Raw genomic sequence first — 18,512 nt, 5'->3', positions numbered from 1 at the left:
AAATCTTGTTTGGCCTTTTCAGGGGCAGAACAGGTTTTGTTACTTGCTCGTCGAACGGACCTGAGGAGAATCTCACTTGACCTACCAGACTTCACAGACATAGTGCTACAGGTAGACACACTAACACACATGCACAGAATTATCAGACCTATCTTGTTATGGTTGGAGTCTCAAATGTCATCATTGTCCCCCCACACCTGCAGGTTGACGACATTCGCCATGCCATAGCTATAGACTATGACCCGGTTGAGGGTTATGTCTATTGGACAGATGATGAGGTTCGGGCCATCCGACGATCCTACATTGATGGCAGTAACGCCGTGATGCTGGTAACGACAGAGATTGATCACCCAGATGGCATCGCTGTTGACTGGGTAGCCAGAAACCTTTACTGGACAGACACTGGCACTGATCGGATTGAGGTGCATCCAAGACTTTACATAAGCTGTTTGTTTTGTTGTTGTTATATTCAAGCTGTCTCTGCACTGTGTGAGTGTTGGTTATTTTTCAGAGAAAACAATACATGTGAACAATATCATCAATATTGTTTTGTTGTATTGCATTTTATCATTGTAACGTCATGTGATGTAACAGGTTACCAGGCTAAATGGAACTTGTCGGAAAATTTTGATTTCGGAGAACCTGGATGAACCCCGAGCCATTGTTCTGGATCCAGTTAATGGGTAGGTCCCTCAGCATCCCACAGCTTGCAGCTTATAGGTATTTGTCAGAGAATTTGAGAGATTTTAAGAAACAAGAAGGACTTTACAAATGTAACACAAACAAAGTGACCAAAACAAAGATGGGGGTACTGACTTGTTTAAAAGAATGAACTGAAAACACTACTGTGGAAAGACTTTGTTACAGTATTTGGATTTTATCACTTTTAAAATTAAGTTTAAGGGATTTTATCTCCTTGCAGTCTTTAGAAAATGATTTGAGATACAATGATAACAGTGATGATGATAACTAGGAATGATTGTCCGCTGTACACCATGGAAACCTTTAACAATAGGCTTTATCTAAAATGCATATTTCCCTGTAACTTTAGCTAGAATCCACATTAACTCGTTGTGTCTGTGTCTCTTAGTTTAATGTACTGGACCGACTGGGGTGAGCATCCCAAGATCGAGCGAGCCAACCTTGATGGAACAGACCGGGCGGTCCTGCTCAACAGCTCTCTCGGATGGCCCAATGGACTAGCTATAGACTATGCTGCAGGAAAACTCTACTGGGGAGATGCGAAAACTGACAAGATAGAGGTACATTTAACAGCATTTTGTATGGTCTGTTGAAGCTGATTTTAATCTTGGAGATATCTGAAAGCTTGGTTGTAAAAGTGAAACAGAATTGTTGGGATGAGTTTCACACTGCTGAATATTGAAGTGAAATATCATCAAAACAGCAAAGGACATCGCAAATTAATTGGAGTGATTAACTCTTTTCACACTTTGTAAATCACTCATAGGCTTCACCTCACTGTTGGATCGAAATCTTTTATTCGGGCTGTTTCAGTGGAAAAGTAGTCACTGCTGCAGTACGTTTCTGAACTGACACCAATCATACACCAGTAGGACCCTCATTCCTCTTATGTTAATGTTGTCTTTTTAAGTAAATCTGAACAAATCCTTTGTGATTTATCCTAAGTGTTGCCAAGGCCTCTGATGTTGATGTGAGTTTATACTACATCGAGTTCAGTATTTCCTTAAAGTCTAGACTTAAAACTTATAAATGACAAAACATGGAAGACAATATGACCAGAGGTGAGACAATATTCTCAAGTAAATTATTTATTTCTAAAGTCCAGAGTCAAGTTCCAAGTCTGAAGACTGATGAATTGATAAATGAGTTTTAAGTCAATTTAAACACCATAGAATTAATTTCCGAACTTTCTGCAAATTATGATTTTTTTTTAATACTTGATTTATTTAAATAACTTTGTAAAAATAAATGTAAACAAAAATCCATTGTTGCAGTTACAACAGATTGAATTTAGTATGTTTCTGTTCGGTCTTGTTTTTCTGTACATAATAAGCGGAGGGGTGGGAAGTGATACGAATGGCTTAGTGAGCTGTGTTGAGCTGAAAGTCAAAGCTTTCAGTGTCAGGAAGGTGGCTTTCTTTTACCCTGACCTGATCTCCATGGTTACTTCCACTGAACTTATAACTTACCCTGCAGCAGTTTTGGATGAAATTATCTGAGAAATTGACATTCTTTCACTTATTCCTGTCCTGCAAATTCAGACGGAAAAAACATTGAAATATCTTTAGACTGAAGGATTAAAAGTTAATGTCTCACCACAAAGTGAAAGTGCTCAATTAATGTTTGTAGGCATTTTGATAACTAGGGCCTCACAGTATATACGATGATGTATCATTGAAGCAATATATACATTTGCAATATCAATATAGCAAAGAGATTTTGATTTGAAAGAGGACAAGCACAGTTTATTAGCAAGGCAGCATTCCACCTAAAGGAAGTAGAAACTAAAATGGACACATGCAGAGGTGGAATGCTGCCTCGTTGCATTTTAAGTGCCAAATGTCATTTTACTACAATGGTGAATCTGTGTTGTCTATTCAGCACTTCATCTCTTAAATATTTGATCCACTTAGGAATGTATTCCCAACTAAAAATCTGACCCATTTGACTGGTTGAGGTACTTGAGAGACGAGGAGTACAAAGTGAGCTGGTGCTCAGGGGGCTTGTTGCACTGCCCTTCCCCCTCTTACCAATATATGTGTAGATCCCTTTGAGCAAGTATTCTCCATTCCCCTCCAACCCGTCAATGTCACATATAGGGTCTTTCCTTTTAGTCATTGAACCATCTCTTTCTCCTTTTGTCACACTGCTTGGTGTTTTCCACTTAAAGCTTGTTTTTTTTTCCTTCCTTTTGATGTTTCCCTCCAACATTTCCCCTGATTGGGGTTGTCATCACTAGATTTCAATTGCTCTTGTGGGATCTCTGGAGCTGTGTGAGCATCTTAATGTTTGCTTGTGTAAGCATATTTTCATATCAGCATAGTCAGGCAGGGAGAAGAGTGCAACAAAACGAGTGCCTGAGCAGCCTGAGTGTGAACCAATGGGAAAGCAGTGGTTGCTCTGTCCCCTCAACCCTTCCTCCCACCCTCTGTCAGGGTGAAAGGAACCACCTCAAAGGGCTTTTCTCACATGTTAGCGTGGTTTTATCAAGTTGAAAAGAAGTTGCTGCTAGGGGTGAAGACATTTTTACTGCACAAAGTCCATCACTCTGGGTGTTAGTATGTGTAGTCAGTGTTTGTTAATGCTTATATCCATGAACCCTGAATCTGAATCTCCACTATAACATCTTTATGCCAAAGTGACAGACGAGTTGATTCACTGAAATCTTAAGGATTATTATGGTTCTGTCAGAACCACTCTCGTCTAAACGAGACGAGAACAGAGATGAATTTCAGAAGCTTATTCTGAATGCATACAATTATGTTTGGCGGTATGGCTCTGTTCGGAGGAAGTTCCCGACTTTTCCATGAGCTCCATGGAAGCCAAGACAGGGAACAGCAGCATCCTCAGGTGGAGTGCCTTCCATTTGCTGTAAAGGCAACAAACCCCCCAACAGACCATACCGGAACCCAGCCAGCCAATTGGATTGTTGGACCAGGGTGTCCTACAACCCCCCAACTGACCATACCGGAACGCAGACCAGCCAATTGATTAGTTGGAACCAGGGTATCCTACCCCCCGACAAATTATTAGCTACCAATTTTATTGGGGCAAGCATTGACCTCAACCACTTAGGTACACCATAAAAAATATGGTCAGTCTCCACAGCAGCGACAGCGCTTTGCAGCAGGGCAAAGCAGGCAAGATCCAAGCAGAGCAAGATCCGATCCAAAAACGCAAACGAGATCCAAGCAAAGCAGAGCAACATCCAAGCCAAGCAGAGCAACATCCAAGCAAAGCAGAGCAACATCCAAGCAAAGCAGAGCAACATCCAAGCAAAGCAGAGCTTTTAACACACTTCACCTGAACCACCTAGGAAGTTAAAATCACCGTGAGCTTGCAATTTTTTTTTTTCTATCCACACAATTAAACTAGCCATAAAGCATAACACAAATGACCTCTGTCATTGCTGTTCTTGCCATCAATTCCGGAAGCGGTTTTAATGATTTGACTTCATCCCAAATTATTTTCGATCTTAATCAGTATCTTTCATGCAAGTTAAGCCCTACCAGTGGCTCTTGTTTTATTTAAACAGAGGCACAGCTGCACAATGTCTTTTTTTTATTTTTTATTTTTTATTTATTTTTTATTAAAACCGAGCCACCTAAAAATGTATCCACTGTTTAAAAATTTATAATTCCCAGAGCTCATTTACCAGTTGAATAAATATTCAAAGGTAGTTCAGTCAGCCAAGTACACTTAGGCTCTATTACCAATAACAATACAAAACATGTATATCAACTGATTGCTATACAGAATCAAATTACAGAAGCTGTATGCAACGATTGCTGTGCAGCAAATCTCCTAACAACTCATCCAAATCTAAATTTTTGCACGTTTAGACTCAATACTGAGAATTGCTAAACCTGTGAGTCTGTTCTCTGACATAGTTGAACGCAGGTGATTTTGATGAGTTTAAGAGAGCAGAGAGCAAAAAAAAGCAGTGACAGCAAACCAAGTTAAATGAAGTGCCCCAAATGCCAGCATCCAATTGCGAGCAGCAGCTGATTACCCATTGAGCGCAGCTGGCCATAAGGGTTGGGTCGGCGTCAGCCAATAGGCAAAGGGCGCGTTGACTACGTGGTCTGCCAGAACTAACGCGATGCTCCATTTTTGTCAAACCTTGGTCTTGTTTTTGTAGTTTTTTCTAGGCCTGGGCAAGTTAACTCGTTATTATCGCGTTAACTCGTTAATTGTTTAACGCCGATAAATATTTTATCGCGCATTAACGCAGGTTTAATTTATTTATTTACTTTTTTTTTTTAAATTTGAAAAAAAAAAATATACATTTAAAATTTAAAAGAACATTATGGCAGAGAGAGGGGGAATGACACGCAGCACAGGGCCGTCCGGTACGGGACTCGAACCGGGGCCATCTGCAGCGAGGACTATAGCCTCTTGTACATGGGGCGCCTGCTGTTCCCACTACGCCATGGACCACCCCTGTTTTATTTTTTATTTTATTTTGTAAAAGTCTGTTGCTGTCTGCTGCGGAACTGGAAAAGAAAGTAATCGGCGGATCCACCAAACATGAAGAAGGGTACGGAACTTTTACCCGGCCATTTTCATTTTAAAGTTCTTCCAGACGGCGGAGTCGACAGAACCAAAGTCATCTGTAAACACTGCCAAGTTGAATTGTCTTCTCAGCGTAGTAGTTCCAGTCTAAAATATCACTTAAAGGCAAAACACACAACTGATAGCAGCAAGTCATTCAAGGAAACAGACAGTGGAGCGAGGCTTCTACATAAAAACTACAGAAAGATGCTGATGTTAAAAGTGTGTTTGCACAACAAATGTTATGGCACTTTCATATGGCAGCACATTTAAAATAAAACTAAATGCTAAAAGCTATACACTACTTTTGGATTTTGCGTACAAATGCGATTAATCGTGATTAATCAGGGAAATCATGTGATTAATTAGATTAAACCTTTTAATCGTTGCCCAGCCCTAGTTTTGTCATTTCAGGAACTGCGTGAATCACTTAGGCTGTAAGAAATATGATGAGTCAACAAGTGGTTGTGTCATCTTCTCTGTGTGTGTGGCATTTGGACTCTTAGAATCAGCAGGTGCACTGTATGTTAAAAAGAGTTGGCTGGAATAACAGGAACAAGAAAGAAAACACTGAAAAGCACCTGAAATGCTGTAAATAATATTTATAGAGTTGAAAAAAATCATTCTTAAGGTGACAAAAGACAACGCAAATCTAGCATAAATCAAAATGAAGTTGTCAAACATTAGATGGCCCAAGGTTATCAAATCTGTGACATTTTAGTTATATTTCTTTATTCTAACTGAAAATCATTTTTGCAGTTTTTGTAAGAACCTTCCATTGTTTTTGATCAAATTCTTTCAAATCTGGTCAGATAAAATCAATACTTGGGATTATTCACCCCTGTGTGTGTAGACAGTAAAAAACAGCTTGTTGAAATAAAAAAGCCAGTACAACGCAAAAAACAATCCTGAAATATATTCAGACGTGTGAGCACACAGAGCCAGAAAGTTACCACCAACATTTGATGTGTGATTCTAAAATGAGCTGGTAATGAGTGGTGAGATGATAAAACCTGCCCATGTGCGTTCACCTTCTGTTGGTTCCAGTTAAGAGCCAAAGCTGCAGCGTTTGGTACAATCCAGAGAGTTGTTGATAAGACCAGTAAAGAGCCTGTTACACTGATCTGAATAAGAAGGAATTTAAGCATGGGTAATCATCTCCAATTCAGACTTTACACTGAGCTCTTCCTCGTGGGAAAAGCAATGCAAACATAACTTTGTTTCTGCACTGATACTGCAGGGACTTTAAGACTTGGTATAATGTCAAGTCATAAACCCAAGCTTGTGCTGGGGCTGTTTGTTCCGGTTATGGTTAGAGCTATGGTTAGTCAAAGGAGTTTTTTTGGCAAGAGTAAGCATTCAGGAATTAATGTCACTAATGAAGGTTCTCTAAAGTGATAGAAACATGACTGTGTGTGTGTGTGTGTGTGTGTGTGTGTGTGTGTGTGTGTGTGTGTGTGTGTGTGTGTGTGTGTGTGTGTGTGTGTGTGTGTGCGCATGTAGCCAGCCTGTCAAACAACTGAGCAGCACTCAACGTTTTACTCTCTGACAGAGAGAATAATAACAGACTGGAGGAATGTTCCAACCCTGTCTGCTTCTCTCATTCCCTCTCTCACTGCTGCTGTGGGTCTTTTCTTAAAGAAATCGGACTCCTCCTCCTCCACTGTGGAAAAAAAAGCCATCTGAAGTTACCACTCAGGCCTTAAAGGGAGAGATGCTTTCTCTGAATGCACACGCACACAAAGATCCTGCTCTGTTGTGATTATGCAGATTGACTATGCGTAGCGCCATTCATCCACACAGTTGAGCCATATGGTAAATGCTTTTGTGTGTGTGTGTGTGTGTGTGTGTGTGTGTGTGTGTGTGTGTGAGTGAGTGTGTGTTTGTGTGTGAGGGAGTGAGAGAGAGGTGGAAAGCAATGAGGTGTAAATGGTTGGATTTTCCCTGCTTAAGGGCGTACACCTTGTCTCAGCAGATAGTTGCCTTGCTTGTGTCTTGATTCGGCAACTAAAATGTCTGAAGCTGTATATGGAACTGTCTGCTGTAATCAGCACACACACTGATTTGGTCAAATTGTAGCATGTACTATGCGCTACGCATGAAAAGAATAATAAAGCATGTCAAAATATCTGGATGTTGTACCGGTTTGGAAGATGTACCCATGATATCCCACAATGCACAGTGCCCTGCCAGACCCACAGACTGGCGCACAGTGACACCTCCACATTATACGTGAAGAAAAGAAAGATCTGTGCTTCTGAAGCAATAGAAACAACTTCATCCAAAACTGAGAGGCCTTATCTTTAAGGTGAAAACAAAATGTAATGATAAAAAAGCGTGGAACTGTTGTTAGATATTTAGTCAAATACAGTCTGGCCCTATTATACTTATTTATTGGGGAGGTTAAACACCAAATCCAGGATAGCAATGTTTTATTAGCTGTTGCTTCACAGCTGAGGTTATTCTCATACATAAGCCTGGTTTCCACTATGCAGTACGGTTCGGGTCACTTCGTATCGGTACGGTACGGGTCGGGTCGCTTTGGGGTCAGCTTTGCGTTCCCACTGTACAAAGGGGACCCTCAGGGGTGGGCGGAGTGTGTGCCGAAGCGGAAATAGCCAATAACAGCAAATAACTGAAATAAGCGAACCGTTCTGAACCGACCCGTACCGCATAGTGGAAACCGGGCTTTAGACACATCCAGGCCCAGATTTACTAAGCTGGGCTAATTGTGTGGTCATGAATCAGAAATAGCACCGATTCAGTTGTGCAGATGATCCTAAATGATGCTGATTAGGGCTGCACAATTAATCGAATTTTAATCAAAATCGCGATTTTGGCCGCGACGATTATGAAAAATGAAAATCGCGATTTTTTTTTTAACATTTATTTTCTTAATGCGGGTTCAGTTGCATTATACTCTAGCATGCAAGCATTTAACCAGTAGTCCGCCAACAACCAGGGGGCGAACATGGACCTATTCGTTACGCCGCCTAACTGATCCACAAGCAAGTTAAGCGTGCAGCTCCTGACTAGTGCAGCCAGCAGTGGTGTCAACATTAGGTGGTAAGAGCAGAGTAGTAGTGATATAAGGGAAGACAAAACTGGTGGTGAGGATGATTGAAATGACCGAGAGCCAAGCTGAAGCTGCGGCAGAAGGTAAGCCCACAGCCGGTCTCTCTGTTGAGAAGGACGAGCTCGTCCCTTGAAGGGGCTCAATTTCGGCTGTGTGGCGCTACTTCGGATTCAGGGCTAGCAATGTCCAACAAAAGCAGGTGTTGTGCAAAGACTGTGCAATAATAATTGCATTTCAGTTTTATTTTGTTTATTCCTTACATAATACATTCTTAGCTAGATTTCATTTCGTGATTTTAACTTATACTGACTGCACTGAAAATTGTTTTTTTTTTTTTGGAAAGAAGTGCAATAAAATTCAGTTGTTTATCGTTGTTCCATAATCGTGATTAATAATCATGATTTCAATTATGATCCAAATTATCGTGATTATGATTTTTTCCATAATCGTGCAGCCCTAATGCTGATGTACAAACACAGTCACGAGCAGCTTATTTCCTAACTGAGCTAAGCAGTCCACCCTCCGCTGCAGGAATTATCTTAGAGATGCAAACAAGTAGACCTGTCGATTAACCAGACGGAGCTCGTTTCCTTTTACAACTCAAGGCATAACAGTATGATCCTTGTTACCTGTGCAGGTAATATATTTAAGATATGCTTTTTGGCTCAGATAAAAAAACAAGACCTTTTTGTTTGGTATCAATTTATCGAGTAATTTTGGTATTTATCGAGTTAATCGATAAATTAACTCCTCCGTGAGTCTTATCAGACTTAATTTTTTTGTTTAAATTCAAGGAAGTCATTGAAACATAACATAGCCAAATTCCATTGGTAAGGAAAATATTTTAGACTTATCACGCAGTCAGCTATCACTGCAGTCTACTGTCAACCCAGTTTTTATTCCTTAAGAAAGAAAAAAAGAAAAGCTGCCAAAAGGTTTGCCCGAGTCCGAGTTAGAGATTGGAGGTTGTCATTGAATTCCTCTAATCAGTTCACAATGATGTGGCCTAGCAATCCGTCATTTGCTCTGATAACATCTGATCATGGCATTACAGATAAATTCACATGAATGGATCCATTTCTTCACACACTCAATCAAAGAGGTCCAGACAGATATAGCAGTGTGGACCCTCTCTTACCACTGCACCCAGATAGATGACACTTATAGTGAAAAATGAACATGAAAGCAGAGTGTGTGACAGGCACGCCGCCAAAGTAAATCTAGGCCCAAGACTACAAAAACTCATTCATACAGGCATGGAAAATGTTAAGATTTGATTGATAGCAATCCAATTAGACTTACAGACTTTATTGTCATTCAAAAGCACATTCACAATGTACAATTATCAATGCTTCTTATCAACCTGGCTTTCCCTGATTGATTCTTGACTCAGAAATATAAAACACAGGTTTTCAGCATCGACACCATTCCATACTTCCTTAAATCCTTAAAACAGGATAAACTTTGGGTTTAGTGCTTTTGTTAACTCTATACAAATATTGTTAATAAAACACTTTACTGAGGAGAAGAATATATTGACTTAACCCCCAACTCAGAAAACTATCTCGTTGAATATCATATTATTATACCAGACAAATCAATTCTATGTAACCTGACCTACCGGAAATGTGGATCTTCTGCTTCTGAGGAAAGATACTCTCCTTTTACCACTAATTTTGTAGCAGAACAGTGACACTTAGTTACTCTTTCATTACTCATCACTTTCCCTGTTTGTGCAGCAGATATGAATGGAGCTGTCAGCAGCAGCAGTTTCTCCTTCAGTATCTAAAAAGGAAAATGAGATATTGTTTTCATTGAGGCTTTCTTAGTCAAAGAAAAATGTGCTAACCATGTGATTATAATGCAGGATATTTACTGTTACAGCCCATCATGGCACTTGCATTCTTCTTTGTCCCAGCCCTTTACACGCTTGCTCTCCTACTCCCTGTGCTCACATATACAGTATCTTAACACAACTTAATTTCCCAAGAAGCTGCTGTCATTCACATATTTTTCTGTTTCTTCTGTCACTTGGCAAACTGATCTGAGTGCATCACAGTGGCAGCAAGTAACAGCAGCCCTGATTATATTGTGTGTATTTTGTACTTGCAAAACTGTGCAGCTAAAACCCAAAGAAGGCCCGAAATCTGATTTGATGATTTGAAGTAGAAATTTCATTGATGACAGACATGCAGATGGAGAAACAGTTTAGAAAAAAATCCCTTTTAACAGGAAGAAACCTCTGGCAGAACCAGGAAGGGCGGCCATCTGCCTCGACCAGCTGGGGGTTGAGAGGACAGAAAAGAGGGGACAACAAACACCGTAACACCATTCAAAAGATACCTGTTGAGAGAGAGAAACACAAGTTAATGACAACAATGATGTCACATGTACATGAGCCGCATTTGGAAAGAGCAGTTCTAATAACTGCCCTTCCCCAGGGGAACTGTTTCAGTTTGCATTCGCACATGAGGCGGGACCTTGATAGGGTCAGTGGGTCAGTGTCAGGTGGTGGTGGGTTGGACACGGACTCAAGAGGTATAAAGCAAAACTTGGTTTGTTCAAAAAACAAAGTTAAACAAAAGGTGCGGCTGAGCCGGATGACAAAAAACTAAACTGTGGGACAAAAAAACATGAACATGACTAAGACTAAAGAAAACAGAAGACTTGGCATGATATTGAAAAAACACTTATCTTGGATACGTGGCGTCATGGCATGAGGGGTGAAAATTAGGGGAAAAGAATTTCACAACATGACAGGGGAGCCTGGGAACTACATAGTGAACTGGGAGTGATTGGTGACTTGAGTGCAGCTGGGGACAATGACAAACAGGTGACGTGAGAAACTGTGGGGAAGGCAATGGCAAAACTAAAGAAGAGGAAATCTGACAAGGGGCGTAGCTACCAACCACCAAACACCTCTGTCAGATGTGTTCCTATGGAACCCAGAACAGACCCAGCTTCGGAGAAGGAGCTGAAATGGTTATAGGAACTGAGGGCGATGGTCCCGAGTTCCTGTATGTGCGAATGCGGGAAAAAACGGCCCCATTCCTGAAAAGGTTATAGGAACTGCTAAAGGCTCCTACAGTGGGAATGCGCCTATGGAGAGTAAAGAGAGCAGAGGGAGGAGAGGTGTATCATGGGAGGTCCCCCAGCAGGCTGGGCATATAGCAGCTTAACTATGGGATGTTTCAGGATCACCTGAGCCATCCCTAACTATAAGCTTTATCAGAAAGGAAAGTTTTAAGCCTGGTCTTAAAGGTAGAGAGGGTGTCTGCTTCCTGAACCCAAACTGGCAGCTTATTCCACAGAGAGGGGCCTGATAACTGAAGGCTCTGCCTCCCAAACTGGCAGCTGGTTCCACAGAGAGGGGCCTGATAACTGAAGGCTCTGCCTCCCAAACTGGCAGCTGGTTCCACAGAGAGGGGCCTGATAACTGAAGGCTCTGCCTCCCAAACTGGCAGCTGGTTCCACAGAGAGGGGCCTGATAACTGAAGGCTCTGCCTCCCAAACTGGCAGCTGGTTCCACAGAGAGGGGCCTGATAACTGAAGGCTCTGCCTCCCATTCTACTTTTAGAAACTCTGGGAACCTCAAGTACACCTGCAGTCTGAGAGCAAAGTGCTCTTTTGGGAAAATATTAACAATATTAACAACAAATGATGTAAAATTCAATATCAGACAGGCTTTCTCTTCATGACTTCAGTTTGACTGCAGTCCATCTTTAATCACCCCACCCAGAAACTCAAGAATTGTTTCTGGGAGCAAAAGCCCAAACAACAGTCAGCGACTGTTCCCTGAAAGGTGCAGGAAAACCTCCCTGGGTAGTACAACTTGTTTAGCAGATGCCCCTTGTAGAGTAAGGTTGTTAAGAAATCAATACTCAGATACTGACCTATATTCAAAAACTGTATCTAATTAGATATTCATTTGCAACATTAACAATACCAATTGTGCCTTCTTTACCCCATTTAGTTGAAAGACAAATTCATGCAGCAGTGCTGCAAACAGACGGGCACGTGGCCCATCCTTTCACCTGCAGGTGAACATGTGATCATTGGTCTAAGTCCAACACTCATTTGGCTGCTGTTGCCAGCATAAAACTAACACAACATTGTGTTCATTGGTATAATGTCACCACTTTGTATTGTATTCACATCGAAAGTAGTGTCTTTTCAATTTTTTTTCAAATGCAGGTACACCTGCTAAAATAAGCGTATTTAAGCTGTTCCCATTGCTTGTGACAGCACAGTTATCTTCAGTGCTCTGAGGGTTTTCTTGTCCACTTGTCAGACTGAGAGTGCATTGTTGTCTTGTCTGCATTTGAAAATGACACTTGTGTTCCCATTAGCCGCTTTCGGACTGTAGGAACCTTTGGCAGTTCTAATAACCTTTTAATCCGTGGGGCCGTTTTCTCCCGTGTTCGGACATACAGGAACTCGGGGCTTTCTCCCTTAGTTCCTATAACTATTTAGCTCCTTCTCCGAGGTCGGGTCTTTTCATGGTTCTATAGAACGATCTGAGGAGGTGTGTGGTGGTCGGTAGCTACGCCCCATGTCATGCTATCACGGCTGAAATGTTTACTCATACACGGACACAACCGGTGGGTGTTTAATAAGTTAAACTTACACTGGTCTCATTTGTCTGCATCGCTCTGCTCTCCTTTCTTCCTTCATGAAATGAAAAAGTATTGTCTCCTGACTCTCTCTGTGAGCTTTTCCAGCCTCGAAATTAGACGCCTGATGTGATCGTCCATGATTAATATCACCATCATGCAGACCACAAACACGGTGGCCTCCCCGCTCTCCATATTAGCTTCTTGGTGGTGTTTTTTCTACTCTCCTTACTTTTGCCGTTTTGTTTTGTGTTTGAATGTAGCGCTAAACGGCTAACGGCTAACACGTCACTGAAGCAGACGGCTGCGCACGGCGCATCAGTCCCTATCAGGTCCCGACTCATGTGCGAATGCAGACTGAAACAGTTCCGCTGGGGAAGGATAGTTATCAGAACGAAATTCGAGGAGGGTAGTTCTGATAACTACTTTCTTACAACGGTCTGTCCGAAAGCGGCTATTGATGCTGAGCTGAGCTGCTCGGTATTGTTTTTTTTCTCCAGTGTATGAATGGCTTTAGTTGCATTTTGCGACCACTTTTGCAGATGTGTGATTTGGAAATATACCCAGAATTGTATGTCTATTTATTTTTATTCATCATGAGACATCAGGAGGGAGCGAGAAAATGTATGTAGAGCCTGTCTCCTGATCATTTGAACAATGCCGGGTGGGAAGCCTGGCATGTTATTGGCCATTTGTCAGATATGTAAACAGCTGAATGCTGCTGTTGCTTTCCTTTCCTCACACCTAACCCTCAAAATATGAAGATTTTTTGCAAAATCAACAAGATTTTACAATTGTGACATGACAGTTCTAAACAATGAGGAGAAGATGTGAAATCAGAAAGCAAAGATCGATGTCTTCTGACATGAAATGGTCAGATAGTTCACAAGATAAATATATTAGCTCATGTACCTCATATATCCCATGTACTGCTGTAGCTTTGGCCGAGCATTTGTAGAATAGTGTAATTGTACAGGAGGAGCTGCCAAGTGAATTTGACTCCAAGACCGGACACAATATGTGTGAAACTAATTGGAAGTGATGCAACTTATCACAATGATGCTTATTCCATCTTAACAGCTGTTCTGATGAGTGGTTTTGTATTAAATGGACAGTTTAGCCAACAGAAATAGAGGAAATACATATGATGTCATCAGACATGCGAATGTACTCAGGCTGTGCCCACTGAGGGGCAAAAAACAGCAGCCTGGTTAAAAAAGATGTGCCTGAAATGGAGAAGACTTGTGCCATCGACTGTACCGACAGATTTCGCAATAAGCTGACCTGTTCTATTTACAAGCTTCTTAAAAGTAACGACAGCTAAATGCATCACTGCAGTTCAAACTAAAAAAAAATCTATAATGTAATTGGAAATCTAGTCCATAGTTTTCTATGTTCAGTTATTATTTTTTAAATTTTAGATTTATTACCAAGAAAAATGACTGACTTAATATATCTAAACCCACTTTTAGTCAGTAAAAATCTGCCTTTGTTGATCTTTTTTGTCTGTTGATGAGGGTGAGATTTTAGCTCGTCATGAAAAGCCAGAGTAACATTAAAAGTTGTATCTACATTATATATATGTCGACAACATGTCTGTTGTCCCTTACTCCTCAGTTCAAGCGGGTCAGTGTTGGGTGTTGAGGGACCTCCTCGACTCTCCTCCACCCCTCTCTTCCTCAGGGTTATCTTCACATCTGTAGTACTTGTTATTTCAGCCTGAACAATTTACCACACTCCAAACTGACAGAAAAACACTTGACTGACAATTTTGTTCTCAAATACTTTAAAGGGACACTATGTAATTTCTTCCCCCATCTAGTGGTGCAATTTTATTTTGCAAAGTCGAATGAATTTGCTCTCTAGCGCCTCGCGTTTTCAAATGTGCGTTGCAACTTCTTGAACTACGGCAGGCGGTATGTGTCAAGATTCAAGAAGCTATAGCTTCAGACTCAAGGTCCATACAAACAAAAAGACATCAAGACACAGAGTACAAAGGATTACATAACACACATACAGTAACACTATAAATACATATGACAGATAACATAAGTTGACATAGCCTTTGGTGTGCAAACAATGCAATTAGTCATATTCCGGGAGTTACCGGAAGTGACGTCGACGCAGCGGTAGCGTTAGCAGCAGTGTGTAGTTGCTATCTGGAAAGTGTTCTTTTAAATAAACTCCCGGTAAACTTACAAACTTTCTAATGCCTCGTTTTATGAGTTAAGAGCCTATGTGTACTACGGCAGAAGTTTGGTAACAATCAATGCATTATTAGTGGGATAATTTACGAGATAAAATCTATTTACCATTAGCGCCAGTAATAAGCCATTAGACGGACGTGACGTCAAAATGACGTCATTTCCGCTTGCAGGCCTGGCGTTGGGGAAAACGCGATTCGAAGTGCTTTATGTCCCTCTCGGCACTTCGTCGTTTTTCATAGACCGGAAGGACATGGCAGCCTCCATAGAGCTTACCTGCTCTATGTAGATACAGACAAGTTATTCTTCACTCAGGAGGATAAGTGAGATTTTTGACAGAGATAATTTTACACCAATGAGGACTAATTTATGAATGAATATGTTGATTTGAGCTAATAAATGACTTAATTTATTACATAGTGTCCTTTTAAAGAAGAGATATTCCAACCTTTTTTTCTGAGGTATTCTTAAAATCTGTGAGACATGCTTTGGTCCAGATGTCTTCTGGGAGACAGAAGGTTTGCTGAACAGAACATGGCTGTCTCTGACAGAACCATGTAACCATATTAGTTAGAACCAGAGTCAGACTCTGAGAAAGAAGAACCTCCCGAAATTGGACCATCAAGGCTTCAACAAAACGTTGGTGAATGATTAGTTTCTGTATGTTCGTACATTGGCTGACAACAACTGACTGCATATGACATGTTTTAGTATGTTACCTGTTATGAAAACCTGTAACTCTGGTGGGAGATTTAATTCGATCAACACAAACATAATAAAGTTCTCCAGTTCCTCCAGTCACACCAATGACATCCCAGCAGTCTCTCTATATTCATGGTGAGTCCTCCCCACTATTTCTGCATCTTGCTCCTATCTACCATCCATGTAGTTTCCCCCTCAGCTTCTTTGGAATTTGCCATCTTAAACTGACATTAGTTAAGTTCTCGACAGCTCAATTTGCTTTGTCCATTTGTAAACAACTCTTCCATTAAAAAGTAGGAGAAATCCCTTTCCTTAGCTAGGAAATTGTTTTTGAATTGGCTCTGTGTGTATGAATTGGACTAATTTTGAATTTAATTAATCTGATTTGACTGGATTATGATTACAATGAATTGGACTATTATTTAAGTGCCTTGAGATGACATTTGTTGTCATTTGGGGCTATATAAATAAACTGAATTGAATTGAATTGAACTTCCTGCCCAGCTCAGAAAAATCTCTCAAAGATATGCTGCTGCAACTCACTGCCACTATGCATTCTACGCATTCTGGAAGAAAAAGATTGAATTATATGACAGATGGGAATATACAATGACATTTGGAAATGACAGGAAATCAGAAATATAGGCAATACAGTAAATATAGAAGAATTGAAACAGGAAAAGCAGACACAGTCACAGTTGCATGATTATCACCACAGTCCCTTACACACAGCCCCGTGCCCTCATACACAGGATTTGGTAATCTGGTTAAAACTCCAAGTGTCTACCTTGAGAAAGATACTGCGGAATTCATTATGAGTTAGCATATCTTTATATACACCCTGATGTTCACCTAATAAAAAACAAGCTTACAAAATTCAAAATGCATTCAAAATGCTCTAGTGACCTCAGATTTCCTGCTGAATTCACAAAACATTTGCTTAAATGCGAACACACAATCTTACACAGTTCCAATCAATCAATCAATCAATCAATTATACTTTATTAATCCCCGAGGGATTAATAAAGTATAATTACCCTATAAAGTATAAATAACCCTATTTTGTAAAGGTAACATTTAAATAAAAAAACACACGGGCTGCATGTGCCGTTATGATCAGCAGCCATGTACAGCTATATGTTGCGAATAGTCATTTAAATATCCATTCAGATGCTGGAAGGAAAAAAACATTCACTTTGACGGGCCTCCAAACCAAAGAGGTTCCTGACTCTTCTACAAAAAACCCATTCATTAATCAATGTGACAAAATTAGACATGCCCATCCCAGTGAAAAGATGGCAGAGAGACTCCCCTTCTCTGCCTCCTTTTCCTCTTGTACTCACGCTTTCAGTGTGTTGGCTTTTTCAGGAAGAATTAAGCACCCCTACGCCCCCTCCCCTCCCTTATGTGTGTTTCCATTTTGTGTGTGAGAATGTTTCATTAAATGATGGATATGAGGGGAAAAGGACAAAAAGGCAAAGAAAGAAAAGCAAACAGAAAGGCAACAAAGGTCTCATCAGACACGCAGAGAGAAGTCAGACTGTCAGAGGACACTTCACATACGCTCACACATGGATATTCTCTGCTAAACATAAGGAAACATACAGGGTGAAAGGAGTCCTGAGGAAAACAGAAAGATCCTACAGAGCCTTATCCAGGACCCCAAAACCAAGCATCATTCAGGAATTTAGTTCAAACAGTCAACTATGTGTCCCACATGCAAAACTCACAAACTGTTAAGTTTGTTCTAAAGCACGCAAATGGAAATAAACTATATTATTTCTGTATTTGGAAGGTTTACACAGTACACATGGAGGATCTCAATTGAACATTTTTATGATCCACAAACATGCCTCAGTAGTACATATGAAATATGTAGTAAGTATAATAAAAACAATTTCAATTTCCAGTTGCTCGCACTGCTCATTGTCACATGTACTCATCCTAAAATGACTTGATCTCATTTTTACCAAAAGGTTACGATATATGACAATCATTGCCTAAAATCATTTCATATAGAATGAATAGATCTTGAGATTTTAAAAGCATGGCTGCCATGAGATAAACACCACGGTGACAAAGAGCACAGTTTTTCAGCCTCACATGATACTGTGGCACATACTAATGGTACACTGTTTGAGCCATTAGCAGTTCCAGTTTTAACAATAATCATGGATGAAAATCACCATTTGAATATTTTGATAGAGTAGGAGTAGGAGTTCCTTAGCTAGGAAATTGTTTTTGAATTGGCTCTATATGAACGAATTGGATTATTTTATGAATAATTATGATTACAATTAATTGAATTCCAATTGGCTTGAATTGGACTTTATTATCTAAGTGCCTTGAGATGACATTTGTTGTATTTGGCGCTATATAAATAAAAATGAATTGAAATGATCAAACACAGGAATGGAAATGACACCAGATGTCATAAGAAATAAGAAACATCTCTGTTTTGGACTTTGACACAGATATCTGGATCTTTATAAACAACTGACATCAGTGGTACTGTGATTATTTTGGGAGAAGTTTTTATGAGCATGAAGTACTGTAAATGCAGACAACTAAAACCATAGTGTCCAGCAAAGGCTCGGATGGCATGGTGCTTATAGTGCATCCTGAGGAGACACTTTGTACACTAATTTAGATCCAACATTA

At 40.4% G+C, this 18,512-nt stretch overlaps 1 protein-coding gene across 1 annotated transcript in view; it reads left to right on the top strand.

The window, feature by feature from the left end:
* The window catches only part of lrp5 (low density lipoprotein receptor-related protein 5), a 112,354-nt gene that overhangs the window by 37,872 nt on the left and 55,970 nt on the right, over window positions 1-18,512 (top strand). The window contains exons 8-11 of the mRNA XM_075469280.1: window positions 23-111; window positions 204-422; window positions 595-683; window positions 1,091-1,262. Coding sequence (XP_075325395.1) covers window positions 23-111; window positions 204-422; window positions 595-683; window positions 1,091-1,262 — 569 coding nt within the window. The remainder of the gene's footprint in view (window positions 1-22; window positions 112-203; window positions 423-594; window positions 684-1,090; window positions 1,263-18,512) is intronic.

Source organism: Odontesthes bonariensis, chromosome 7 (assembly GCF_027942865.1).
Source record: "Odontesthes bonariensis isolate fOdoBon6 chromosome 7, fOdoBon6.hap1, whole genome shotgun sequence".
Taxonomy (NCBI): domain Eukaryota; kingdom Metazoa; phylum Chordata; class Actinopteri; order Atheriniformes; family Atherinopsidae; genus Odontesthes; species Odontesthes bonariensis.
Note: the sequence above shows the minus strand (reverse complement) of the source record. Positions and strands in the feature narration are given on the sequence as shown.